At 44.3% G+C, this 18,465-nt stretch overlaps 1 protein-coding gene across 2 annotated transcripts; it reads left to right on the forward strand.

Annotated features, from left to right (window-relative positions):
• Positions 1-883: 883 nt before the first annotated feature.
• Positions 884-14,488, forward strand: LOC142472232 (lipocalin-like). 2 transcript variants are annotated; one of them, XM_075579134.1, is made up of 7 exons: positions 887-1,116; positions 2,436-2,575; positions 8,098-8,174; positions 10,305-10,418; positions 10,953-11,054; positions 11,664-11,689; positions 14,360-14,488. In XM_075579134.1, exons 1-6 carry the CDS (start codon positions 1,012-1,014, stop codon positions 11,684-11,686), a joined length of 561 nt encoding a protein of 186 aa, XP_075435249.1. In that variant the 5' UTR covers positions 887-1,011; the 3' UTR covers positions 11,687-11,689; positions 14,360-14,488. The 2 variants fall into 2 exon arrangements, with proteins under 2 accessions (XP_075435250.1, XP_075435249.1); XM_075579135.1 differs by lacking the exon at positions 11,664-11,689 and having other exon boundaries at positions 884-1,116.
• Positions 14,489-18,465: the final 3,977 nt, after the last annotated feature.

Below are 18,465 nucleotides of genomic sequence, written 5' to 3' on the forward strand. Positions count from 1 at the left end.
AAGTCTGGCTCATGATTGGTCATGCCCAGGCCTGATGTCACCGCCTCCCACAGTCACTCAAGTGCAGGTCCTCGGAAGGGGAAAACCCCATAGCAACTACTGGCAACCTGATTGTACCATGGTTTAAGGCCAGCCCAAGGGCAGAATAGTAGCCATCAGGTGACCTGGCTACACATACAAGTGGAGAGTCTGGCAGAACAGAGGGTGAGAGGGAGGCCTGAAAGGTCCCTGCTTGGGCAGTAGTTGTTCACTAAAGTGTTTAGTAGATGAGTGTTTGTCAATAGAAAGATGGCATTTGTGTGTATGTGCTCCACCTCTTCTCTGTACTAACGGAAAGTCTGGTAAGGAAAAATATATATGTGAGGGGAGCCTGTTCTGCATACAAGTAGACTGTTTATCAGCGCAGGATACGTCAAATAGATATGGATATTTTATATAGGTTTAACGGGAGGTCACTGTTCTCGATGAGTGTATAGGGCGCCTCTGTTTGTTTTAGTCTGTAGTATATTATGTATGCTCAATGCAATTACAATTAGAGGAGGTTAAGGGGCATAGGGACCTCACAGTTCCAGTTAACCTAGGCCCCTGAAGGCAACCTGCTCATAACCAAAAAGTCAGCAGAACAGAATATTCTGTAAATACGTAATCAGAAAGCCTTTGTTACCACAAGCTAGCAGCCAATATGTTTCACAGCTGGACTGGTTACACAACCGATGACATACCCTTCTTCCCTTACAAAACTAATCACACACCCCGTCCTCCCTTGTTCCAGGTTCCTCTCCTGCCCTCTGGGTACATTCCATAACATTCTCTGGCTCTGCAGCTCAACTGTGGGGGGCACAGAGGGTAATGCTTGCACTTGCCAAAGCCAGCCTCTAAGCACATGATCTGGTCCCAGCTGTGTGATTGTCTAACAGTGTTATCCAGCTCTGTATAAAAGTGGTCAGGATTCAGTGCGTTGCTCACATACACAGAAGGAAACATCATAATATCTGGGACCAAGATTGAACCATGAAGGGACTTCTGCTTAGTTTGGGCTTGGTGGCCCTGTTTGCCTTGTGTGCCGTGTGTGCCCAGTCTGATATTCCCGTTCAACCAGACTTCCAGGATGATAAAGTAAGTATGGCAAGCTGAGGTGAGTTAGTGGTGATCGGCTAAACATGGCAGATCTTAATTAGAGATGGGTTTGACAAAAAGATCTGAGGTGCACTAGCTTGGAAATTGACCGGGGCAGGGATAAGTATTAATGGACGGTCTAGTGTGGCACGGCCTGTGGGATGAATGGACTGTCCCCTACTGTACATACTCTATACTATTTTATATACAAATGGCGTCTACACTGTTTATATATGATACATATATAAAAGGTGGTTTGGCAGAGCAGTGTCTCTGCGGGGTAGGTAGCTTGCACTGCCTACACTGTCCAATATATATATTTGTCCAATATATATATATATATATATATCAGGGCAGCCTCTGCTGGATAGGCAGCTTGCACTGCCTCTGGAATAACACTTCTAAACAAAATAGGACCTTGACACAACACTGTTTATGCATTGGTTAGCGTGTGGTACTCTACGTGTATCTGCTCTCTACATATAAGTAGGATTTGGTGAATTGGGTAGCCTGGGTGCAATACTGGTTATATAGATACATGGGGGCAATACTTGATGTGTCTGCATGATGAGTAGGTAAGTAGCAAGTTTCTCCCATGACATTTGCCAGTGATGCCATAGCTGGCTATTGAGGGGGACCCGGTACCTCGCTTGTTTACCCCTGACAAAAAAAACAATGTCCAAGGGAAAAAACTATAACTTTTTCAGGGGAAAGATCCCGGAGCTAAAATAGCATGAACCAGCCCTGCAGGATCTTTATGCTGTGATCATGCATGGATTGCGGCTCTAAATGTATATATCTTGTTAACTTTGCACATAGTATACAGAACATGGAAAATATGGCAGAATGGAGATATAGTTCAATCCATGTAAAGTTCAGACTAGCTCTGCAGCTGTGCAGGGGATTGTGCCGTTTACAGTATAATGAGGAGTCTGCCACATGGGGTATTTGTAAGCAGAACTCCAGCAAAAACATCAACTGTATTTATCAAAGAAATACAAAATCCTTCAAATAGATCTTTGCTATTGGTAGGTGTAGTGCTGTCCTGCAGTCAGAAAAGCAATAACTTGCCTGATTCTCCACTGCGCTTTGTTGGTACCTGTACTACAATGGTTATGTAACTACATGTAACACCTTGAGAACCAGAGGGGTCTTAGACACATTGCTATGCACTCAGGGGGTTAAAAATATGGGAGAGAAAAGGGTACGAGCCAACTGCACTGAACCACGTTGTATCAGGTCATTGATGTCTCTGGAACCTGATGAAGGTAAATGACGAGATTATAAGAATTGTCCCTTTAATGGAACTATGGTTCTAGATTGTAGGGAAGTGGTACAGCATCGCTATGGCCTCCAACTCCAATTGGTTCCAGTCCAAGAAACAGTACATGAAAATGTGCACCACTGTCATCACACCCACTGCTGATGGGAGCTTGGAAGTCGTGTCCACTTATCCCAAGTAAGTAAAGAAACCTTCTTATGCTGCAGCAATAAATCATCTCTTCATTGGCCTGGGAGTTTCCACCAGGGCCCCCCCGTCGGCGGCCCCACTCTCTCTTCCACACCTCCTCGCTCTCTCACCCACCTCTATACCTCCCCCTCTCATTATCCCCCTCCCCGTCTTAAGCTCTACCTCTCACTCACCTACCTCCCCTCTCTCCCTCCTTCACCTCACTCCTCTAACTGCTCCCTTCTCTCTCTCTCTCTCAATGGCCCCCACTTCACCGGACACACGCACCCCTCCCACATTACCCACACAATTCCCTCCCCGCAATACCACCCACACCACAATATTAACACAATACCCTCCCACACAATACCGCCCCACACACCACAATACCTGCACAATATACATAAACATACAACATTTTACCTTGGCGCTGGAAGGCCTCCAGTAGAACACTGTTCCTGAATGCGGATATGGAAGTTTGACCCGACTTCCGGGGGGCACAAATTCCAGCCAGGCGCAGGAGGGAGGTCCAGCGTGTCCCACGGGGGAGGGATGCAAGCGGCACACACACATGCATACACTTTTGATAGATTGTAGATCTATCTATGTGCAGTTATTTTTCCTCAGAATTGCTCCCTTTTTGCCTTGGTCCATATACCCTGTAGGATTCAAAAACAACAACATTAATAAAATATTTAAAACTTCACTGTTGTGTGCGTGTGTGTGTGTATGTATGTATATATATATATACATATATACACACACACACACAATGGAAATATTACTGTATGCTCATTTGCATGTCTTAGGCTGAATCCATGGTGACTTCAGCCGTGCAGAGGCGCGCTGAGGGAAAGCGCGCCATCCGGGGGCGTGTTGGGGGGCGGGCCAGTGACGTCACGGAGCTGGTTCGCCCTCATTGGGCGAACCGCTCACGTGACCGTCCCTGCGCTCCCGTGAGCGCTTAAACTAAAAAAAATTAAGAGCTACGCCTCCGCACGCCTGCGGAAGCGTGAGCGAGCCCCTGCTAAAGCCGCTCTCATTGCGGCTGCAGGGGCTCACTGACAAGCGTCAGCGCGCCTCAGCACGGGTCAGCGGATAAGCGCTGACCATGGACTCAGCCTTAGACAAGTATGCAACCCTGCCTTTCACCATTATCACCCAGCACACAGCATTTCCACTGAAGCAAGGGATTCTGGGAAATGACATACAAATGAGCACACAGTGCCACCTTTTGCTTCAAAACCATTCAACATGGTTCCCCTATAGGCTTAAGCTTGCTGCATGGTCACAGCTTTGAGCACAGCCAGGGTTAAGGTGCATAGCCAGTAAACCCACCCACAGACATAATCCCTTGCTGCAGTGGAAGCGCTCACGTGACCGGCCTGTTGTGCCGGCAAGCGAGGGAATTTAAAATTCCCCTGAGACCTGCGCTTACGCGCGCTTGCGGGAGCATAGGTGAGCCCCTACTAAAGCTGCTCTAATTGTGGCTGTAGGAGCTCAGTGCTGAGCGGGAGCACGCGTCAGCACGCTTCCGCCAGCAAGCGGTAAACATGGCCGAGGCCTTAGACAGGTCTGCAACCCCGCCTTTCACCATTATCACCCAGCACACAGCGCTTCCACTGCAGCAGGGGATTATGTCTGTGGGTGGGTTTACTGGCTATGCACCTTAACCCTGGCTGTGCTCAAAGCTGTGACCATGCAGCAAGCTTAAGCCTATAGGGGAACCATGTTGAATGGTTTTGAAGTAAAAGGTGGCACTGTGTGCTCATTTGCATGTCATTTCCCAGAATCCCTTGCTGCAGTGGAAGTGCTGTGTGCTGGGTGATAATGGTGAAAGGCGGGGTTGCAGACCTGCCTAAGACATGCAGATGAGCATACAGTTGTATTTACATTTGTATATATAATATATTAATATATATATATATATATATATATATATAAATATATAAATAAACCACATTTTATATTATATTTATATTATAAGATATAAGATAAGCGCTTGAACATGGACTCAGCCTTAGACATATATATAAATAAACCACATTTTATATTATAGCACAATCTGCAATATGCCATTTGAAATCAAAACTATGTACCATGTATTTGCTGTCTGTTTTTTATTATTAATTGCGTATATGACATATATCAAAGGAGACATTAAAATAAAAAAGCCAAAATCATTAGAATATTGAAGAAAAATGAAACTATGTATATTGTTGAGAACACATTTATTACTTGTGCTGTTGTGTTGGAAGTGGACTGCACAAACTGTCATTTGTGAAAGGGGGGATTAGTGATCAAAGTACCAGGCTTTCATTTGGAAGAATTTAATTCAGGACCTAATGCCGGGCCCTTTTAAAGCTGCAGTTCAGTCAATATCCTGCATGTGTGGTTTTTTTTTAATAAATCAGTTCTGTAGTAAGAAAAAATACTTTTAGCATTTTCTGTTTTTAAAAAAACAACAACTTTGAAAGACCAATTTTCTTGTATTCTATTTTAACAGCCATTTGCTAAGGCACTGCCCCTTCATGTCCTGTCACAAGCCCTGGCACACCCCTTTGTCAGCCCTGCCCTCCCTCTAGCACATGTCAGTGCAGGAGTGCTCATGAATATTCATGAGCTTCCACTGCCAGTCAAGCAGATTATAAACAAATCCCAGCTTTTAATATGTCACCAAATTTCGACCTATCAATACATGGAAAACGAATTGAGCTGCAGCTATACTGTTCTTTAGCTAATTAGAGATTGCCCACATGAAACTATTGAAGTAAAAAAATACATGTAAAAAAAAAAGACTGAACTGCAGCTTTAACATGAAGAAAGTCAACTAACTGGTTTGTGTTTCACATTGTAGGCTGTTCACGCAAGGGAATGACATATATAAACTTATTGTAAAGCAGTGGGTACACAGCAATATTTTACAAATATTCACTCATTTCTACTTTATGACATATCTATGTATATGGTCACGGAAGACCATGCAATTACACCCAGCTCGCAAGCCCCAGACAGAACGAAGGAGTCACATACCTGTAGTTACATACAGATGCAGCGGCCGTTATTCGAACAAATCTGGAAATGGAATTTGCCCCGCGATCCTCACAAGCTTAGCCGGGGCAGACTAAGGCTGCGATTATACCAAGCGCTTATCTGTGGCTTATACGTGGCGAGATACATGCGCACGAGATTTAGCAAGCGCCTGCAGGGGAGACACGCTCAGATCAGTCACTTCCTTTACCACAGCGCCTGCCTTTCCAACGCCAACCCAATGAATTCTTCCATTGAAGATTTGTCCATAATAGTGATTAATTATTAATAAAATAATTAATGTCATTTAATTATTTTTTTTTGTAATAATTAATTAAGTCAGTCAATAATTATCTATGTTCTTCCATGTGTACGGCGTGTTCTTCACGGTATATATGGCTTTTCAATAAAGGAAAAAAACCTGTATTTTGTATGAAATCCTGAGGTAAATTTTTTCTTGGCTTTTCATTGGTTAGATTTTGGAGGAACATGATTGGTGCACTGAACTTCGCTGTGATTGGATGGCTGCGTCATGTGACGTGGCTGTTGCTGCTTGAAAACAAATTTGCCTGTCTCCTGCTCTGCAGCAGCGAGCAGGGAGACAGCTGCGTTTGGTATAAACAGTTTTCAGGAAACGTATAGCACTTGTTTTTGAGCGGCTTGGTGTCTCTCCAGGTGACACCACGGGCGATTTCTGGTATACTCACAGCCTTAAAACGCATCGGATTAACACAGCAGGGATTCCTGCTGTGAGTCCTACCGGGGTCTGATTTTCTGTAGTAGACACGCATTAAGAGATAGGCTGAATCAGTCAGGCTGCGTCCATAGAGGGTACAACCGCGCTGACGCGGCCTCAAGGTAGTGATCGCGTCCATGCTGCGTGCGTGCGATGCGCGAGAAGTCAGTTAAAACTTGATTTCTCGCGTGATAGGGCAGTCACGTGAGTGGTTCCGTGACATCATTGGCACGCCCATAGACACGCCCAGGGACGGCGCGCGTTCTATGGCCAGGGAAAGCACCCGCTTTCCCTCAGCCTCCGCGCACCTCCGCATGGCTGTACCCTGTATGGACGCAGCCTCACTCTAACTGCGTGCCTCAAAGGCGATCGCAGGGTTTTAATTACAATTCTAAAATTACAGTAATGTAGCAGGGGGTCTCCTGAGTTGAACAAAGTTGATTTCAGCCTTGGGGACCCCCTACTTCCCGAGATACAGGCCCCTAATGGGTTGCCGGTAACGGGGCCTGTATCTCGGAAACTAGGGGGTCCCCAAGGCTGAAATCAACTTTGTTCAACTCAGGAGACCCCCTGCTACATTACTGTAATGTTAGAATTGTAATAAAAACTCCGCAATCGCCTGTGAGAGGCGCGCAGTTAGAGTGACTGATTTAGCCTCTTACTGCGTGTCTATTACAGAAAGGCAGACCCCGGTAGGACTCACACAGCAGGGACCCCTGCTGTGTTAATCCGATTGGCCATTATGTCTGCAACTGACCATCTCGGGTCCACCATGGGGCGTAACGCAAGATGTACCCAGATAAATGTTCGAATAACGGCCGCTGCACCTGTAGTTACATAGAAGAGGTTGAAAAAAAGACATACGTCCATCAAGTTCAACCTATGCTAAATTTAGACTGCAGATACTTTATCCTATATCCCTACTTACAGTATATTGATCCAGAGGAAGGCAAACAAAAACTCCAGTGACACATCATTTAATGGTATCTCATAAGGGGAAAATAAATTCCTTCAGGACTCAAAATATTGGCAATCAGATTACTCCCTGGATCAACATCTATCCCATGTTTATTTATTAGGTATATCCCCGAATACCTTTCCTTTCTAAAAAGATGTCCAACCTTTTATTGAACATATCTATTGTATCTGCCATCACAGTCTCCATAGGTAATGAATTCTAACTGCCCTTACTGTAAATAATCCTTTCCTTTGTTGCTGGTGAAATCTCCTTTCCTCCAACTTTAGGGATGACCCTGTGTCGTTTGAACTGCCCTTCGGATGAGTATATCTTTTGAAAAAGCTCCTTGTACCGTCCCCGAATATATTTGTATATAGTTACCATTTCCCCTCTTATACGCCTCTTCTAATGTAAACAAATCTAAATGAGCCAGCCTCTCCTCATAAATCAGATTATCCATCCCTTTTATTAATTTGGTGGCTCTTCTCTGCACTTTGTCCAGTTCCATTATGTCTTTTTTGTCGAGTGGTGGCAAAATGGTACTCCAGATTCAAGGTGTGAACTTACTAATGCTTTATAAAAGGGGCAAAATTATGTTTACTTCCCTTCCATCCATTGCCCATTTAATGCAAGATAAGATCTTGTTTGCCTTTGCAGCTACTGCATGACTGAGTTAAATAAACGAGTTAATTTCGGTTGTAAACTGCCTGCATGGAGGAATACAAGGATTTACAATGGGAACTCTGAATATAGAGATTAGAGATGGAACACTCATTTACCACTGCTGCCCCTGTCATTATATTCCAGGATGGACAGATGTGACCAGAGGACCATGACATACATCAAGACAGACCAGCCAGGCCGCTTCCGTTCTAAAAATCAACGTAAGATTACAGCATCCAGTCTAGTTAATGATTATTTTTGATGAATAGGACTTAAGGCCGTGCCTATAGTGCTGTAGTTGGCGACGTCACCCGTCACCACCGGCGAAAGTTATGTTTCGCCGGGGTCGCGGGATTCTGGCAATTTTATTTGTTCAAGGGCCGTCACGTGACGCAACGGCCCTTGAAAAATCAAATTTTGCCGGCTTCAGGTTTTCGAGACGGCGACGTCGCTCCTTCGCTTGTTGCCGTTGCGTGTGGCGGCAATGTATTTGTTTTCGGGCAACGTCGCATCGCCGGCACTATAAGCGCGGCCTAAGACTGTGAGAATGATCAGTCACAATCTTTCAATCAAGGCACACAGGCCCAATCATCTGGTTCCTCGTGCACTGAACTTTCCGATGTAGGAGTATCTTCACTAAAGTGCAGGCAATAGTGACTTTTCCCCATGAAGAGCCAGATAGGTTTGTTATCTCTTCACTCAATCATCACAATACCTTTCGGTGTTCCATTCATGTACTTCAACACATACATTTAACTGTGCCCTAATGTCACATTTACATTTGGTAATGGGTTTTGTTTTAGTATGAGGAGATTATTTATAACCAGCTATTAGGATCATTAGGTCCTCTTATATGAAGATAGGGTGTCTGAGTCTCCTTGGAATCCTGTGAGAGATACTGTAATTACATTATCTCATAAGGGACAATCGCCACTAACTCTTAGGCTGGGGCCATGGTGCCTTCTCCCGTGCGGAGACTGTGGCCCTGGCCATGGTGGACGGGCAATGGGGGGCGTCACGGAACTGGTTTGCCCTCGTTGGGTGAACCGCTCACGTGGCCTGTCTGTCGCGCTGAGAAATCAATTTAACTGAATTCTCACACAACGCGCGCCCCCTCCTGCTTCCGCGCGGACGCCCCCGTACGCTGCATTAAGGCACTCTGTTCGCTCAGCGGGCGGACGCCTCCGTACGGTCTGCTGTTCCAAGGCCCCAGCCTAATATGTATTATTACACTGCCACGCTCAGGCTTGTGGCTGGAAAAGTGCTGTTAGGGCTTTGCGGGCGTCTGAAGATCCAAATGATTTCCAAACTAAATGGACAGTATAGCGCTTTACAGAAGAGAGAGGTATTTTTCCCTCACACATTACAAGGTGTGAGAGTGAGAGGTTTGGCTTTAAAATGTGAGTGAATACGAATAAGTGCCTATTAATATCAATGTATGTTGTTTCACTTATGCCCTAATATATATATATATATATATAGTTAGGGGGTGTAGTGTATGTGTGTGTTTGTTTGGGGGGGTAGTGTGTGTGTGTTGGGGGGGCAGTGTGTGTGTGTATTTGGGAGGGGTAGCGTGTGTATTTGGGAAGGGTAGCGTGTGTATTTGGGGGGTAGTGTGTGTGCATGTATTTGGGGGTGTAGTGTATGTATTTGAGGGGCAGTGTATGTATTTGGGGGACAGTGAATGTGTATTTGGGGGGTAGTTTATATTTGTATTTGGCGGGGGTAGTGTGTGTATTTGGGGAGGGTAGCGTATGTGTGTATTTGGGGGGGGGTTAGTGTATGTGTGTATGTATTATGTATTTGTAAATGACAAACTGTTTTGCACAGAAAAACAATGAAAAAAACTAAAAGGGACTTATTATTGTGAGATGCATTTTATTCCTCCACGTATTTTTTCCTTTCCCTAATTCTGTTTAAAGTAAGTTTGTTGTATGTTAATGCTTATACAGTATATACCTATTACTTAGTGTGTATAGTACAGTATATGTATGCATGTGTGGGGGGTGTAATATTCATGCATGTGTTTCTTCCTTGAAAGGCTGCAGCCCCCTGTACTAATCCTATACAGGAGCAGCATGGAGGGCAGTTACATTAGAACAGGCACCTACTTTACCTGACATTTATCAAATGATCATATGATTATTAGATTTGAGGCTAATACTAAATGAGTGAACTAATGGCAGATGACATTACAATTTAAAAACCATATTGTTAATACATAAATCCCATACATATAAGGGCAAATTGTTGTTTACAGAAAGAAGCAAAATAGTAAGACCACGTTCCCCTGCTCAAAGGTACTTTCGGTAGATAAGGCAATCAGTTTTTGGTGTGTTCTTCTCTAAAAGGCTCGGGTGGTGATTATGACATCAGCGTGGTCGAGACCAACTACAAGGAGTATGTCTTGATGTCCATGCGCAAGACCAAGGGCACGAACGTCTACACCATGGTGACTCTGTTTGGTAAGTGCACGCTCCACTGGGGTTGGGTGAGAAGATCCATCATCTATGGGCAGTAGGAATCCACAAAGGTATGACTGGGGTGGAAAGCCACACCCAAGGTATAGAATAAAAGGGGTAGCAATGGATAGGACCATATTCCACAAAATAGGGTTACTAGAAAAGACCTAGAGAAGCAAAGTGGGAAACCGAGGAATACCTACACTGAGTACAAAGGAGCAGAGAAGGAACGGTTGGGACTTAACAGCGGGAGATGTGTAAAACAAGAATCTGAGCAGGAATGAAGCAATACACCGGGTGGATATGTGGAACTGTATAAAACATTATGGGAGTATGAATAAGAAATATGAGGGGGTCATTGAATATCTTAGTGGTATACTGGGGGTGTAGGAAAAAACCTGTGTGTATCAGGTGAAGGTAGAGGGATAATCGGAGGCATTACTGGCACATTAATAGGACTGCGGGTTGTTGAAGATTCCTCAGGCAGGATATGATGGGCAGGAACATTCTAGGAGCAGTTTTGCTTTCTGGTTTCAGGCCGAGATAAGGAACTGAGGACAGAACTGCTAGACAAATTCCGTAATTTCTCTCTGGAGCAAGGGCTTGGCGAGGACAATATTCTCATTCTGCCTCAAACTGGTAAGAAAACAACGAGGTATTTGACATGGTACAATGCTAAACACAGGTGGAAATACACATGTATTAGCCATTGTATTTGCTTTGTATCAAGACCAGCAAAGCCACACCTTTAGATCATGGGAGGCCAACATAGCCCTCCCAGTCTCTGTATTACAATGTATAAGGATGTTCTTATACGCATTGCGGCCGGGCGTGCGACGCCAAAACAATTTCATGTTTCGTATTGAGCGCGCACGAACGAGGCGGCCAAGCGCGCAAATTTACAGCAGATCCAAGGAATTGATTGTCTGGAGTGGCGGTTGCGTCACGTTAGCGGTTCAGCCAAAGAGGGCAAACCGCTCACGTGACATCATGGGCACGCTTCCATCTCGCCTCCTGCCTGCAGTGCAGGTTTCCGGCGTGCGCATCACCCTGAGGGAGCGCGCGCGCGCTGCTGGTATTATCGCAGCCTAACAGACAGATTTGATAACCCAAATAATGTAGGTTACAAAGGTGTGTGTGTGTGTGTGTGTGTGTGTGTGTGTGTGTGTGTGTGTGTGTGTGTGTGTGTGTGTGTGTGTGTGTGTGTGTACCACTTCTCTAAAATATCCATGTATTTCCTTACCACAGATCAGTGCATGACGGAAGCCTAACAGGTGAGAATTAAAACTGCACATTTGCTGGAGTTATAAACAGAAGATTGAAATCACAGGCGGGATCTTCCCCAGGCTGACATTTTCAACAGGATTCTTCCCCATATCTTGGCTTTTTCCTGTTGCATTTTCACCAGACCTCCCATTATTAGCTTGTATATATAATTCAGTGTAGTATCATGTTCTGTTTGTCAAAACACAAGTGCCCCCCCCCCCCCACAATTGATGTAGAAATATAATGCTTTAACAAGCCCCATCCCTTCCCTGCAGAAATCTGCCTGTATACTGCACCATCACACTCAGAAGATTTCTGATTATATTTCTTTATTCCCTTGTGGACTGAAGATACATGCATGTGTGTTCTTTCTTCTCCCAGAAATACTTATTTAGAGCTGTAAGTGACCTTTAGACGCTCACTGTGCGATTTCGGAGGAGATGTAAAAAAAAACAGGCTGAATATTTTGTAAATGTGTTTGCTTTAGAGTTCAGGATTTATTACTGTGAGGTTGGAGCCCCTGCACATATCCCTTTATGCAAATGTGCTCAACTCCAGGCCTCAAATCCCCACCCCAACAGGTCAGGTTTTCAGAATATCCCTGCTTCAGCACAGGTGGCTCAATCCGTCCCTGCTTCAGCACAGATGGCTCCCATTGAGCCCCTGTGCTGAACTGGTGTAACCCCTCTTTATTTGACTGTACCTCAGTGTATGAGGTGGGGTCCTGACTCTGTTTAATATATTGATCCTTACATTTGAGTGGGGTCAGTAATAAGGGGGAACACCACAACAGGATATGTATAACAGTTTAGGTTGCGGCCAGAGTGAGGAGACGCGCGCGCTCACGCTCGGCACGTTTAAATACAGGTTACCTTATGCACGCGTCCAAAGTGCTGCTTCGTGCGCTTGGAGCGGTGCTGTACTTGGGGAGACATAAGAATTTGTTTTTCCGGCGTGTCACGTGACCAGGTAAGAGCCAATGAGAGCACAGCAGTCACAACAACCAATCAGATGGAGCCAAGGATGTAATGTCATGCCCCGCTCCAGTCTGACATGCCGTCCTCCCCCCCTCCAGCACGCAGTGAGCAGGACAGCCAATCGCGCCTGCTCGGGCAGACGCCGAGGTGACGCGAACGCGCGTCTCCTTACCCTGGCCGCAGCCTTATGGATACCAAAACAGAAATAAACACATGTTTGCAAATACTCCTGTGACCCTTATAATTAGGGCCACAACATATCATACACAATAACTTACTATAGTATAGAAAAAACCTGGGGGGCGCTCAGGAAGTGATAGAACACATTACATCAACGCCAAAAGATACCCATGCAAGGAATGTTTCCAGAGTTTTAAATGTGAGGCTACATTTTAAAGCTCTGTTGTTTTGACCCTAATATACTTTCAGGGCCTGCACCATTGGTATTCTCTTCTATTTCTTATGGCCCCGGGAGGAAGACTGAAGTTACACGTAGCCACACGAGAAGAATTTTCAACAGCATATGCTTTAACGTTATCCATAATATATGCACTTTTAAGAGTATTTTATTCAATCACAATTTTGCACATTGTTTGCACCTGCAGCTATATGAGAAGACTTTTTCACAGCACATGGTTTAAGAGTTAACTTTATTCAAATGGTATACAATGTAAGAGTGTTTAACACCTTCACTACTTTGCACATCACTTGTTGCACCCTCCACGAGTTCTTTCTATACTTTGCTTATGATAGAATTTGGAGGTAAATTCTTTCTATTGGGTGCTTGAGCAGCCACATTTCTATATTTAAATTACTATCACAAGCGCAGGGTTATTCTTTCTATTTCACAATAACTTATTACCCTACTGAAATGTAACCAGCGCTTATCAGTGTATAGCAGTGTCACTGTAACGAAGTTCACTCACCTGATGATCAGACAGGGTTAGGTGACATTGATATCTCGCTGGAGCTCTTTATTCTGCATTGCCAGTTGCAGGCTTTTGCTAAATGTAAGGGGCGTCCTTTCCTTCTCACCGCAGGGGAATCTCTTCCTTCAGCTGTCTGTCTCCTGGGCTGCTCCTCCGGGGCTGGCAGATTCCTCACGGTGGGGTTATTCCCTGAGCTTTCCTCACTGTGCCGCAGCTCACCACATCACTCCACTCTCCAGATCTGTCAGACAGTCCCAGCTCCATGCAGTTCTCTCTCTGCGGGATGGGCCCTCAATGCCTCACAGTCCCAGCTCCATGCAGTTCTCTCTCTGCGGGATGGGCCTGCACACCCTCACTGCCTCACAGTGCCAGCTCCATGCAGTTCTCTCTCTGCAGGATGGGCCCACACACCCTCACAGTCCCAGCTCCATGCAGATCTCTCTCCCTCTCTCTAACTGTCACCCAATGGCTAAGCACAGTCACATGGTTCAGTGGAGTAAAATTCTTAAAGGGGCCATGTCCTGTGCTGCTTACAGACACAAGGTTACACAGGGATATTCTGAAAACCTGACCTGTTTGGGGGGTGTCATGAGCACCGGAGTTGAGCCCCCCAGCCTTACTAAAAGCATAATGTATTGTATGTTTAAGGATATTTGACCATGTGTTTTTTTCCGTATTACTCATTATCGAACACGTTAAAATGTTTTTAATATATTCCAATTTAAATGCACGTTACTAATGTTAACTGCTTTATGGGTTTTTGTCCTTTCAGAATGCAAGAACAGTACCTAACATTTCCACTAGGAGGCTCTTCATATATTAAATGGCTTTATTCTCAATCTGAGGATATGAAAGAGGCCCAGCACGTCTGCGTATTAATAAAATCCTACATTCAAACAAACACTGGTTGTATTTTATTTTATACTAGCTGTAAGTACCCGGCGTTCCCAGGGAATTCTAAGGAACCCCTCAAAATACTGAGATTTATAAATGGATAATTTATTGTTTTTGTTTCTTAAAGCTGCCGGGTTTTTTTTACATTTTATTTTTTTCCCTTTAATATGTGCATCAATACAATCCACACAATGATAAGTAATTAGCTAAATTGCCGATCGATCTGTTCTCCTGTGATCGATCAGTGAAGATTTGGCTCGGGGGTTCACTAAATTGCTCAGTGCAGCAGAAGAGGACCAAAGATGCAAAGTTCTGTGGGGAAGATCATGTGACCATGCAGTCACTAGATACAATTGGTGCACTGCTAGTGAGGGGACAGGGCTCAAAAAGTGGTGTGCCAGAGCCTGTTCCAGAAGAGGAAGGGGATGTGACTGTGTAAATGGTTGCTATAAAAACAAAACATGCTTGTTACATTATAATATGCTACAAGTATTTTCTCATAGTACCGAATAGATTTATTAAAAAATATATATATATATTGCTTGGTCAGCAGCTTTACTGTAGGGTTACCATACGTCCGTATTTTACCAGACATGTCCATCTTTTTAATTTAAAGTTGCCATCAGAGAGGATTTCTTAAATAACTTTATTTACGGTATTTCCAGCATGCCAGTCAGTACTCATCGCTCGGGCATGCATGAAAAAAGACGACTGCGCAGGCGCAAGTGATGAGCGCCAACTGCGCATGCGCGATGGGTGTTCCGACTTGGTATTTTTGAGTGTTGAAATATGGTAACCATACTTAAGGAGAAAAAAAATGTTTTTTTGTAATGCTGTTGGGTAAACTATCATTTTTGGTTTTTCCATCAGGTGCAAAAACAAACACATTTCTTCTAGTTCCCACTCTCGAGCATCCAACATAACGTTACCAATGTGCAAAACATGGATTTTCTAAAATTAGCCCAGCTTCAGTACTTACAATTCTGCCAGATTTGGTTTAAATCAGTGCCGTTTTGAAAGGTTCAGATTGTCCGTCATCTTGTTTCAAAATGGCGTCCAATTGTATTCAAACAGAAAAAAAACCTGCTTCTTAATCTCAGGAACCATCATGCAAAATATGGTTACGATATGTTAAGAAGTGTCTAAATGCATAGCGAACAGACAGGCAACTTTCCAAAATATATAGTAGATAAAAAATGAATATAAAGTATACTTAGTGGAAAGCATGCCACCTTCAGCCTTTATTTAATTAATCTGATTCATTACCCAACCCAAGATTTAAATTCTCACTATTATATTCTGAGCACTGATAAGGAACCAAGAGACCATTTTTTTTTCTTCAAAATTAGCAATATATGTTAAATACATGATATAAAATCTACTGGCTATTAAATTATGTAGTACACAGAGTAATAAACGATTTCTGCTAAGTGTAACTTTACATACAAAAGCAAAATAAACCCCAATACCAAATGCCCAATCTTTTAACCTTTCTTATTGCAGGGTTAATATAACCTGCAAACTATTAACAGAAGCCACAATCACAACGCGCGTCCTTTTAAAGCGACAATCCAAGCTCTTATTTATTTGCAATGCTTTTTTTTAATACAGTATTGAAGCAGGGGGTCTCTGGAGCTGAACCCCATTCATTTCAGCTCTGGGGACCCCCTGCTTCCGGAGATACTTACCTCTGCATGGGGTGCCAGTAGCTGCTTTTCTGGGCTTGCAGGGTTCACAATATGGCGGCGTTTCAAAGCTCCCGCGTCCTGCCGGCCAATAGGAAGCCGTGACATCATCAGCTTCGGCTTCCTATTGGCCCACGTGTCGCGGGAGTTTAAAACGTTAAACTCCAGCTAGCTCAACCGGAGCAGCTACCGGCACCACCTATGGAGGTTAGTATCTCCGGAAGCAGGGCACCCCAGAGCCGAAATTAATGGTGTTCAGCTCCAGGGACCCCCTGCTTTAACCCTGTGTTAAAAAATGGAGGGGAAAAGAACAAACGGCGTGAATGGCTCCTTTAAAAATACACAGGATGCACACGGCATCATGTCTCCGGCTTGGCTGGTGAGGGGACCACTGCAACAAAGGCTTTCACTCGACCTCGGCAATGCTCTCCTGAATTGACCTTTCATGGCTATTTATTACATGACAAATAAAAACAATGAAAAGCATTACTGTGCCCTGGGAACACTGCCTCTTTATATTCTACTTAGAGAGATAATGGGTAAGGTCTTTGCCAGAACCTGGATACGCGAGCAGAGATCAGGGAGATAAGGGCAATAGGATTGGATGTTTGGCTATAGGGGATAATGAGTACACGTTGTACCTTTCAATTTAAGTATAATAATGCGTGACCATGGGCAAGACATTTTGGAAGCTGCCTATCTCTTGCAAAATGTCTCTCTCAACATCAGCAAGTCATTGCACTTTGCACCTTTTATATTCCGCTTACATGGACAGACCATACAGAGAGTGGTTGTAGGGTGGCATCATATGGCATAATGCAGAGTACACATGCACAAACAGGGGCCTTATGTACCAAGTATCACAAAGTTGGTGCACGGAAATATAATTTTAAAGAGGCAGTCTGCACAGCTCTTTAAAAAAAAACAAATTTAAAAACCCTGTTTTTGTTTTAATATATGCAGCCTTTGATTACCTTGATTGAAAACTAATGACCTAAGCCGACGAGCAATTCGTTCTCCCGTTATTGATCAGCAAAATCCTGCTTCCTGGGGTTCACTAAATGGCTGCCTTTCTGTTTCAATAAATTCCTCAGTCAGCGTAACTCAGCAGCTACAATGTATCCGGATATTACTAAGGTAACGTTGCTTATCGTTACAGTTTGCAGCTCAAACTGCTGGGAATATTGGCAACAAATTATCACAAACAGGACAGTGTTTCAAAGATTTTGCACAGCTGGGGAGGTGGGCTGAAGCCTGCTATACGAACCAAAGGATGCTCAGTATATTAAAACTCATAAAAAATTGCATTTTAAGAGGTTTTTTTAAATAAGTAGTGTCTAATACTATAGAACTGATATATTAAAAAGAAACAAATATGTAGGATATTGCATGGATTACTTTTGAAATAGTGCTTGTGTGCGCCTTTGTACGGACCTGAAATGTCTTGAATTGCACTATTAGAGTCAACAATTCTCATGGTTTATTTGCCGCACAGAAAGGACCGCGCTAGGCGTACTGAGATAATGGAATGAATGTATTCTGGCCCAGGCTCACTGTGGCAAGTGAGTACGATCAGGTAGCTAAAGTCGTCTCCTTTAAATGCACACGGAGTCCTTCTATTTTCTACAACTTTATTGGAAGGGGTATACAGAAGATATAAAATAACTTGCAAGTAACACTTGTGGGGAGAAGGTAAAAAAAAGAATGCTTTTCTGGAGGGGGGGGGGCGGTGAAAGGTATGTCTACTCACTATGGCTGCTGGTTGGAAAAGCAGGAACAAGACATGGGTTATACCAACTAGCAGGGGAAGGATAGGCAAACCATCACAGATATGAGCAGAGGGGGGTTGCCAAGACTACAGGTTGGGAAGCCACAAGGGAAAGCAACAATGTATTAGCATTACACTGAGGAGTGATCACTGCCTCAGAACAGGGAAAACCTTACAGCAGGGGTGCCCAAACATTTGCCCCTGCGCCCCCTTGCCTCTTGTCCCCCGGTGCTTCGCCCCCCCCCCCCCTTCGCTCAGTGCGGCATCAAATGACGTGCCGGGTCATGTGACGTCACGTCACCCGCTGCATCATTTGACGCGTTGCCATAGTGTAATGTCACGCCGCATGACCCCGTGGCATAATTTGACGCCGCGTTGCCATGGAGACGCTTCCAGACAAGGGCTGATGCAAGGTAAGTTGAGGTTCCAGAGACTTCACACGGACCCCTGGCATTTCATTTTAATGCCTTGGGGGAAGAGCGCGGGTCCTCTGCAGCCACCCACGCCCCCCCAAGAAAAATCTCACGCCCC

Source organism: Ascaphus truei, chromosome 21 (genome assembly GCF_040206685.1).
Source record: "Ascaphus truei isolate aAscTru1 chromosome 21, aAscTru1.hap1, whole genome shotgun sequence".
NCBI lineage: Eukaryota > Metazoa > Chordata > Amphibia > Anura > Ascaphidae > Ascaphus > Ascaphus truei.